Below are 11,021 nucleotides of genomic sequence, written 5' to 3' on the forward strand. Positions count from 1 at the left end.
TCATCTTTTTCTAAAACTATATATATGTAGATGTATTTTTTTTTTATAATTTTATCATCCCATATGCATAAATAATATAAATACAAAAACGTTTTCTGAAAAAAAAAAAGTAAAGACGATTTTTTTTTATTGAATGTACAAAAACGTTTTCCGATAGCACAAACATCTACTAACTATCTACCAATGATCAAAGAAACTCTTCCGACATTGCAAACAAATTTTTTTTAATGATATTTTGAAAAACGATTGAAATTTTAAAATATTTTATCTCGATCGAATCCATTACGTTTTATTGAATTGAAAATCATGTTTTGTTAGTTGTATCTTATTATTCTTATGCTAGACAAATTTACATAAACATCTACTTAAAAAAAAAAACTTATTGATATTTTCATGTTGTGTTGTAAGATTGGTCTAATATTATGCACCTTTTTCACCACTATAATATAAAGTGACATTCTAATCTATGCTAATTTAAAAATCAAAGGTCTACTCGAGTATATATATAAGTGGTTGATAAGTGGCAAATTCACGAACGTGGTCCTTCAAAAAAAAATTTATAACCTTTTGGACCCGATTAATTTATACATATAATACATATACACACAGAGAAATTGCATGTCATTATTCAATTAATCTTCAGATGAATTTGCAAAAGCGTAGAGAAACTTTTTCTTTCTTGGTAAATGTGAGTGTCCACCGTGGATGTACAGCTTTCGTTGGTTTATGTTTTCTCTTTTTTCCACCCTAAATTACAATATAAAATTAATTATATATAACTCATAATTTTTTTTTTTAAAAAAAAACTAGTGAACGATAGGCGATACAGACAGAATAATATATATGTTATAAATTGTAATATCGTTTAGAACCAACCTCAAATAGAAATTATAACATTTTTACGAATTCGGGCATTATTTAAAATTCTCATATTTTCTAATTCATTTTTTTTCCAATTAATATTATGTTAAGATACTCTCTAGAAGTCGCCTTTTTTTTTTCTTGGGTGGAATGTGAATTTAGCTCCAAATCACTTTCGCGTTAAGGGTAATATAAGAAAACAAAGCACCTCTTTAAAAGCATTAAATTTTATATATTAAGGGGGGAAAAGATAGAGAATTCTGTCCTAAACCAACCAATCTTGTTCTTTAGACTTTCCATTTTAGGAAATATTAATGTTAAGGCAAACGAAGCCACTCACAATGTGTCTCCCACGCATCTAAAGGCTGACAAACTCTGAGATGTCACTTCAGCTTAGAAAGAGATTCACTCCTCTCTGTCACCCTCTCTCTCTTTTTTTTTTGTTATTATATATTTTTTTTTCTTTAATAAAAGAATTCGAACTTACTTTGGTGTTTCCACTTATAGAAACCCATGATTCAACTGAGCCCGCGACTGCCACGTCCCAAGAGTTCTTTTGCATGTGACCGTGATGTTTATTTGAAGTAAAACATACTTATTTTATTCAATATATATATATACACACACACACACGTAAGTATCTATCGAATACTCTCTGTGTGTGTGTCCTATTGGATAAAATCATACATATTCCAGAATATAAATCTATTTAAATTAATCCAAATTTTAAAATAGACAAGTAGTCATATCTTGCAGTGCTGGATACAGATCGTACTTTCTTCAAAGAAAAAAAAAACCCATTAATAATAACACCATTATCTCAGTGATATGATGGTTCACATATTCTCCGTTTTGTAAAAAAAAAAACAAATATAATATCATCGAAATTTTGTTTTTTTTTTAAATATTTATTTCATGTATTGGCTTCCTTCTTCCATTTTCTGTCGGCTATTTATTTCATGTATACTTTAAATGTTTTTATCGTCTGTACGATGCAGGGTTTTGTGGGCGGAGAATCGAAAGCCAGATGGCTTAAATTTAATGGAATCTCATAGCTAGGTTTCTATTTGTCGTAGATAGATATATACAAAGTCGGGGTTTTCTTTTTTAAAATCTTTTGAGTTTTTTTCTTTACGTGCGTCAACTTGTCTAAATTTCGAAAAAGAGAAGACTTTTTTTAGGGTTTATTGCATACTTTTCTCAAAAATAAGTCTAAAACTTTTTTTTATACTGTTATGAAATGGTATCTTTTTTGGTTAAAATGGTAAATATATCTCGTGAGTGAATGGTTCGAATTACATAGTAGTGAAATATTTGCTTGGTTACGCCACTGTTTCCGTCCTTTTGTACGTCCTCGAAAACTATTATTATTATTATTATTATTATTATTATTATTATTATTATTATTATTATTATTATTATTGTTGTTGTTGTTGTTGTTGTTGTTATTATTAATAATATTATTATTGTTATTATTATTTATCGTATAAACATTATCCCCTAATATCTCTAGGACTAGAATAAATTAAATCTACTAATAATCCCTAAAACTTACCATAAAAAAATCCATTCCCCCCTAAAAATCTTATAAATATATTTTACACAAAAAAAAAGTAATTTGGAAAAGAATAAGAGCCTTATATGGGCCATACACAAACCATAATAAGGCCCAACTTCTTCTTTTCTTATTAACGGCCCAATAAAGAGGGTTGAATTTTTCAGCCATTGACCCATGTTACTATATTTGGGCTAACCCGACTTTCGGCCCAATTGAAGCCTTTCTTACATCTCTTTATTAATCAAAAAAAAAAAAAAAAGAACAATGCTCATTTCATTTTGTACTGAAAGAACCACACTGACTTTATGCTAATTTCTTATCCAAAGTATTTAAATGTTGCTCTAACTATAATGGACATTTTCATATATTATTTATTTAAAAAGTTTGAATTATTAGGCAATACATTATAGGATTAAATTTGCATACATTTTTCGATTGTAACTATTGATGGGCCAAAATATAAAGAAGCTCAAACACAGTCCAACTACAAACAGCTACCCTTGAGAGCAATGATTCAAATAAAAGCTTAGAAGCCCATGAAAAGGAAAATACAATATAAATACATGAAATATTTTTTTAAAAAAATGCAGAAAACTATATAAATTTTAAAAAAATAAAATTACGAGAACTGCTTTAAGTTATCCGATAAATACACAACTTAAAAAAAACTATCACAAACGCGATGACCGTTAATGAAGTAGATACAGATTCAATATGATAGTAATTTCCATTATTTTTTGAGTTATTTAATTCATTATTTCAAAAACAAAATAGTTTATATAATAGCCGGTTGGTTTAAATAGAAAATTATAATTAAATTAAAACAAAAACACTAGTGGTTTGACGACTAATTATAAAATATTTGTGAATAACAACAAAGTCAGAAAACAAAAACGGTTGACCTAATGACATGAATACGACTAAAATGTTTAGTTACAAAAATAATAGTATTTTATGATAAATTTATGTACAAAAACCGATTTTTATATTTTGGATATAACTTGTCATTAATTAAATATGTTATCTCGCTGCTTGTCCTATTGAGGAATCGGTTGAAATATAGCCATCGGTTTTGAACATTGCCTCAACAAATTTCTTGCTAAGCAACTTGTCCTTTCTTACACCTACACATTGTATTATAACATATATATATATATATATATCATTATTATATATAATATATTGAGATAATTTGGTTTAAACCGGTTGTATGCTATGATATATATTCGAAATTTATATTTATATAATCTAAAGCAATTAGGTTTTTTTTTTATTTAAATATTATATTGGTTTGGAGTCACCATTTTATCATTGGCCACGTCACCGAACGCAACAAAGGGAATTCTGTATACATGATTCGATCCTCTGCTTCACTTCTCCACGTATCAAGAAGAAAAACTAACAATTTATTAACCTTTCCCTCCTTTAGATTTTATCGAATTAAATAGTTAGTAGATAAAAAAAAAAAATCAGCTCCATTTGATTTATCTCCCATCCAAATTATTTTCAAAAATAGAATTCGAATAAATAAGATTAAATTTTGATTTTTTTTTTTTTTATAACGGAGGACCCTGCTATATGTAAACCTTCTGTCCGAAATCAGCCTTTGTATATAGATCATATACAATCAGAAATTACCTCATCTCCACCAGTCAGGAATCAAACACTCACATTCAAACTGGAATTACTTACCCCAAACTTGACCACTCGCCCACGACATGGTTGGTAATTTTGATCTATTTCATTATATATAGTTTTATTTTTCTTCCGAGGAGCAATTTTAAATGATTGTGAATTAAACAACCGATTGATATATTCTAGCAAATATAATAATTTCCTTCCATGGGCGCGTAAAATCGATTCCCATTTACATGATACCTTAATATTAAAACATAAAATTATAAAATAAAAACAGATGGAAACAAATCCTATTTTTTTCCCCCTCAGGAAGACCGCATGTACTGAAGAAATCCAGTGGCAGGGATGTAATTCAGAGCCCGAGACTGGTCATTTAGCTAAAACCCTTTTCTCTTGTTCGCTTCAGAAGTTGGAGAAGTGGTTCCGTGAGGACTGAACCATTTGCAAATCCGTCGTCGTTTGGCAGGAAGCTGCTTCATCACTTATCAACCCCCTGTTCCATTATTACATCTCCATTACATTATTATTTTTCATAACAATAATATACAAATCAATTAATATCATACCATACACCCCATATATATATATATATACAGTTCATCTTCCGGAAAAACTGTATGAACCTAATGAAAGTTAAAATAAGAATATATTTCAATAAATAAATATGAAAATTCAGGATTATATCATAAAAGCATATATATATAAAGTGGGAGGGATGAAACCTTACTCTCGGGGACGAGACAACCAAAGAGAGCTAAGGGCACGAAGACGGCCGTAATATTCTCCGATGATCAGAAAGCAACGGGCCGCTTGACGGACGGTCAGGATTCGCCGGAGCTGGTGTATCGTCTGTTGCCTCAAGTTATCTGCCTATATTTTATCATTATTAATTATTAATTACCCGTAACACAACTCGTTAATAAAAAAACATTATATAATACCAAATCAATCACAAAGTTTTCCATATGACAAGTCTATGATCGGTGCCTTTTTTTCCTTTTAAATATCCATACCTCCCAACATTTTAAAATAAAAAAAAGATAATTATACGATGATATTCTATAGTATGATGATGTTGCCCCCACAAAATGATTTGAATAAATTTTATATAAGAATTACATGGAAAACGAAAACAGTATAGTATAATATTCCTACACCTACCTCGATCCGAAGAGAATAATGGGTTTTAGTCAATAACGTGTACTTGATATATAATATATATATATACTTGTAAAATTAATTTCATTTTTTTTTGAATAATTGGATGTAGAAAATCGGTTGGTGAATATGAATTTGACGGCTTAATGTGGGGCCTAATTAAAGGAAATTATATAATTAATTGTAAAAAAAGAAAAGAAAAGGGAGAGAACCTGGCGGACGAAGCCCTCGAGGTTGGAGAGCTTGGCGATGGCGAGGGCCATCTGGTGGAAGTCGTCGAGGAGAGGGAGGGAGGAGATGTGGTCGATGAGGGAGTGCTGGAGCTGCTCGAGCCCCTGCGACAGCGCCTCCTCCGCCTGCTGCGACGAGTGCTGCAGGCTGTATATCCCCATCATCTGCTGCTCCGTCACCAGCTCCATCTGCCCCACCACCATCTTGATCAGGTCCGACGGCCGGAAGCCGGCGATCCAAATGAAGCAGCGCTCCGCGGGGGACATCCACGTCCCCGTCACCAGATGGAACACGTCCGACTTGGCCGCCGCCGCTTTCAGGCGGAACAGCTCGTCGAAGTGAGCGATGTACCCGTCCACTGTCACCCTCAGGTCGCTGTCCGACAGATGCGCCTGCACTCCCGTCCTTATCTCCGACATGTGCCTGTTCTCCTCCTCCAACCACCTCCCGTACTCCATGTCAAATATCGCCGCTCCTGCTTTTTTTTTATAATTGTTATTAATTGTGATAATTAAAATCATTAATTAATTTTCATAATGAAAATAATAAAAGATTTAATTTTTCGTAAATTGCTTTAATTATAATCGAACCGGGAGTGATGCCTGGGCCGGCAGGACCGCAGCCGCCACCCAATAACAGCCCCTATAAGCAGAATGGACATATATTAAAATAATTTACACTAAATAATAAACACCAATGTGTAATTTCGAAAATATGGAAAATCCAAAATTACTGCAATAAAAATAAAATAAAAAACCTGAGAACGAGCTCGTTGAAGTTCTTGCTCCAGCTGTGTTAGCTTGATCCTACTTGATTCTAGCTGTTGCACATAGGCCTGTCCAAATGCATACCATATATATATGTTTATATGTTTAAATAATAACGAAATTATAAAAAATATATATACACGTGACTTGCTAGATTCAGAAATTGCGTGTCTCGTATCTAAATTGAACTTCTCCGATTCATAAATAATTCAAATAAAATAACAAACATTTCTGGATTCTTTTGGAAAATTTTTCAATACGCTTGAAACGAGCAGACATATATTGATCGTGGCCACCAAAGCATGTTTTTTAGGTAAATTATTTTTTATATTTAATACGATTATGGATATGAAACTGACACATAAATCAAATTTGAAAATGAAAATATTAGAAAAGAAATATTACCTTTTTTCGGAGACGGCTTTTGCGAGCAGCTTCTCTATTTTGAGCCAAACGTCTCAATGTCTGTGCCGATTATATTTAAAAGCTTTGTTAGTCCCTCTAATCATTATTCAAATTAAAAGCTTAATTCAATAAAAAAAAGGAACCCGAAACTAAAATTATTTACTAAAACTAAAAAAAATAGATAATAAATGTAAGTGTACAATATAAATAAATAGCATTATATTTTTTAAAAGAAATATAGCTTCATAACCTTAGCATCAAGCTGCTTGCCTGAAGTTGTAGCCTTCCTCTGCAGCATTAGAAGAACAAAAGGAAAAAATAAATAAATCGAATGGAAAGTAAATATTAAAAAAAACATTAAATCCAAATTGAATACTTTTATAAAAAAAATTAAAACTAAAGTAATTGAAAAGAACCTAAACCGAAATTAAAAATAAAGACTAGACAAATGAATGATATTATCTAGAAAAAAAAAACACGTATAGTGATAATATTTAGGAGGATACTTTATAAAATAATTATTAGAAAAAAAAAGTAATAGCAAAAAATAAAAAAAGAAAAAAGAAAGGAGAGATGTTCAATGGTGGAAAGAGAAGCTATGGAGGGAGCAAAAACTGAGGTTAACTGATGTGAAGATTCTGCAATTTCGCCTTTTTAGTGTTTACATTTAAAGGCTCTTTTATGGAGTCTATTATATTTATTTATTTTCTTAAATCCATAGAATTCAGAGGTTAAAAATCAGAATTTCTGTGATCTGGTTCCTGTTGGGATCTGGGTATCTTTTGTTTTATTCGATGACTTGTCTTCTGATATATCAGACACGTATATACATACATATATATATATATGTGTATGTGTATATACATTCACACGCATCAATGTGCATGTATGGTTACAGAGATAGAAAACAGTCATGGAGACTAAAGTGATCAGGTTTTCCCCCTAGATTTGGCTCGTGGACAATATGTGTATATATAATTTTTCTATATTTCATATATATATATATATATGCATTTGCATGCACCACGCCCTTTGTATGTTTTATATCTTACGTAACATCAGATCACGTACCGTCATCTCCTATAGATAAAATTTAAATGATAGAAAACTAGAATAGACAGAATGTCCAAAAATAATTAATTAGTTGGGTTACTTTGGATCTCTTTGTTTATATACCATTGTTAAACATAATAATTTTTTCGTGTAATTTCAATTTTTTGTAGAAAATATCTGTCGTTAAAATCTAGCTTTTGTTCTGTATTTGGTGTCCATCCCGTGATGATGAATTATCGAAAAAATATTATGATATATACGACCAAATAATAAAATAACTTATATAACGTAATTTTCTCCCTCCCCCTAACACATATATATAAGCATCTCGTGCACTAAAACTCATCTTATATTATATCATACCATATTATATCTCGAGTTAATTTATGATTAGACGGAGAATATATACATACATATATATATATATGTATAAAGTAATTATTATTTTTTGGTAATGAAGTAATTAAAATTTTAAAAGAGAGAAGACAATAAGAACCTTATCATCGGCAGTTCTTGGAGGAGGAGCTGGAGTTTGAGAAGTAGAAGCAAGTCCAGTTCTTGAGGCATCGCTGACGTTCGTCGTGTTATTATTACTGTTGTTGAGCATGAGATTATTCCGGCGAAGTTCCGGCGAGATCCCATGAGACGGCTTCTTCGAACTCATCGGAGACTCCGTCTGCTGACTCCCGGAGAAATTCGCCGATCCTGAATCTGTGCTCTCTCCCCTCGACTTCGAATTTCCCTGTTACATCACATATACAATATTGAAAGAAAATGAATTATATATATATATATTTATGTATGTATGTATGTATGTATGTATGTAATAGGTTACTTTGTTGAATCCTAACACAGAATTCATAAAAATAGTGGTAATAAAATCAACAAGAAAATGGAAAAACTAGAGGAATATAAAGGGTATTCCATGTACAACCCAAATTATTATTATTTTCTTTCAAAAAAAAAACAAAAAAAAAACAGAGAGAGAAGGTTTGACCTTGAGTATATAATTTGGCAAATGGTCATGGGTTTAACTTTTTTTTTTATATTTAATAATAAAGAAAAGTCAGAACACAAGGTAATTAATATATCATTACTAATCGCTTTCAAGGGTTTTTTTTTCAGGGAAGAAGCAAATCAAATAGCAACTCGGACAAGAAAACTGAAACATATATAAAAAGAGTAAAAAAAAAACGAAGGAAAAATAAATAAGCAAAGGCATTGATTGTATAAGAAAAAAATTGAAATGATGATAAATAAATAAATAAAAAAAATAGCCAAAAAAAGGGAAGAAAACAAGAGGAAATGGTCAAAGAGGAAGAAAGGTACTCGAGGAGGAGTTTGGTGAGCTCTCATTGGCCACGAAGGGAACATCTCCAGAGTCGTAGCTGCTGCTCCTCTACCCGAATCCCCTCCTGCAAATAAAGCTGCCACAAACCCATCATTACTTACACTGTTACACACATACATACATTATATGTATGCATATACTGGATGTGCATGATGCATGTACTGTTTCATGTATGCATGCTCGCATCTATCATCATGATAAAGTCGAGAATTCTATGTATCTTCTCGAAAAACACACCATAGGGATTGTGTGTGCATTGTGCTATTTGGTTTTATGGATGTTTAAGTGCATGTGTATGCATATATATATATATATATACACCTCATAATGTGCATGTAAAAAAGGCAAAAGCAAGTGAAACAAAGCGAAAGGATAAAGGTGTATATGCATGTGTGTATGTATATAACCTAATCCATTTCTCTTTTTTTTTTTGGTTCCTTCTTTCTTTTTATCCTAAACCTTAAGGTAATATTGCCTAAAATACAAAAAAAAAAGATCTTATATGGAATTGCAAAATTTTACGAAAACACCATCCTTCCTATTCGCAAAATATTTTATCCATCTGTTCCCATTTTCCCAAAAGGCATTCATTTTCATCTATTGACATGCATGTATGAACATCTCTAACACATATATATATATACACACACGTGTACATATACGTATATACGTATATGTGATTGCAACGATTCTCTCGAGGAAGTTAGTGAAAAAGAAAAAAGAGAGAGAGGTTACTGAGAATATACAAGTCACGCCATCCGAGGCTCTTTGCCTCCGTATCATCACCCAGCACAAGATAGAAACCCCTATCTAGACTTGTTCAAACCCTCCATTTGTCTCTATTTTTTTTTATTTATATATAATATTTTCAAAAAGAAATTAATTGTTTTTAATTTTCTAGGAGTTTGTTAAGGTAAGCTCACGTCATAAAGAGATTAGAGGGAGAGAGGCTTACGTGGCTTGGCTTCGTCGTTCCTGAACTTAACACCTTGCAGAACAATTGCTTCTTCAAGCTCTCCAAAATCAAAAGTGGTAGATCCCTCTTGATTACTAAATAATTAAAAAAAAAAGCAAATCAGAAGAATCAAAACTTTAATTAGAACAAATAAAATATGAAAAATAACCTATAACGCATGTGCATAATCCATATGTAAGCATAAGATCATCCCCCATCTATATATATATATAAACATATCTAACTAAGCCTTGTTATATCCTTTGGTCTGAAACCTATAGATTCTCGTTGACTGTTCTTTTCTATCTCTTTACAAAGAAACCCCATATATTTATGTAACGAAAAGAGGCTTGATTTTTTGGAGTTGGAAGATTAAGTTAAAGAAAAATAAAGAAAATCGAAAACGAAAATTCAGCTTAAACTATAATTTCCCAAATAAAAGTGATGATTTTTATCTCTGTCCATGTATTATTACATATGCATATTTGTATGATATATATATATATATATACACCTGAATCCAGGAGGAGGATTGCTGAGGCCATGAAGAAGCGAGTATGGGAGTTGATGGTGGTTTGTGGCATCGCTGATCCTGTGATTCGCCATTAAAAAACACTTCAAAATCTCTTCTTTCCTCTTCACTTTCACTTCAATGTTCTTCTCACTTTCATCACTGTAAAAGAAAAAAAAATGTCTATGAAAAGATTCTAAGGGGAAAAAAAGGTAATTACTTTCCAGGTAAAGGAATATCATTTATCAAAAACAGGAATCTGGGTATAACCCGAGTTGTTAAATCTCTATTATCATTAAGAAAGTTGAATTGAAACTGGTTAAACTGATTTGATTTTGGGGAGAGAGAGAGATAGAGAGAGAGCACCGACGGCCAGTAATCACTTCATCAAATGTTTCGGATTTGAACAGAAGATGAAAAGATTATATACGGACATGAAAACTCAGGATATTTATGTGTGTGCGGTTGATTGATTACCTTTGATTTTGCGTCTCAGGATTTGGAGGAAAACCCAATACAAGGGGGGGGGGGGG

The 11,021-nt window shown here is 31.5% G+C and overlaps 1 protein-coding gene across 6 annotated transcripts in view; it reads right to left on the bottom strand.

Annotated features, from left to right (window-relative positions):
* Positions 1–4,226: 4,226 nt before the first annotated feature.
* Positions 4,227–11,021, bottom strand: part of LOC104826421 (transcription factor TGA2.2) — an 8,061-nt gene continuing 1,266 nt past the window's right edge. Inside the window, exons 1-12 of one of the 6 annotated variants that reach the window (XM_010559108.1) lie at positions 10,966–11,015; positions 10,492–10,650; positions 9,978–10,072; positions 9,001–9,098; positions 8,168–8,413; positions 6,869–6,907; positions 6,619–6,678; positions 6,204–6,281; positions 6,037–6,088; positions 5,428–5,921; positions 4,785–4,927; positions 4,227–4,550 (exon numbers count right to left, since the gene is read on the bottom strand). In XM_010559108.1, the coding sequence (XP_010557410.1) occupies positions 4,460–4,550; positions 4,785–4,927; positions 5,428–5,921; positions 6,037–6,088; positions 6,204–6,281; positions 6,619–6,678; positions 6,869–6,907; positions 8,168–8,413; positions 9,001–9,098; positions 9,978–10,072; positions 10,492–10,583 (1,488 nt within the window). In that variant the 5' untranslated portion in view covers positions 10,584–10,650; positions 10,966–11,015 and the 3' untranslated portion in view covers positions 4,227–4,459. Of the gene's footprint in view, positions 4,551–4,784; positions 4,928–5,427; positions 5,922–6,036; positions 6,089–6,203; positions 6,282–6,618; positions 6,679–6,868; positions 6,908–8,167; positions 8,414–9,000; positions 9,099–9,768; positions 9,848–9,977; positions 10,073–10,491; positions 10,651–10,858; positions 10,879–10,965; positions 11,016–11,021 lie in introns of those variants that run through there. The other 5 variants (XM_010559110.1, XM_010559111.1, XM_010559107.1 and 2 more) reach the window with 5 other exon arrangements.

Source organism: Tarenaya hassleriana, unplaced genomic scaffold (genome assembly GCF_000463585.1).
Source record: "Tarenaya hassleriana unplaced genomic scaffold, ASM46358v1 Cleome5, whole genome shotgun sequence".
In the NCBI taxonomy this organism is placed as follows: domain Eukaryota; kingdom Viridiplantae; phylum Streptophyta; class Magnoliopsida; order Brassicales; family Cleomaceae; genus Tarenaya; species Tarenaya hassleriana.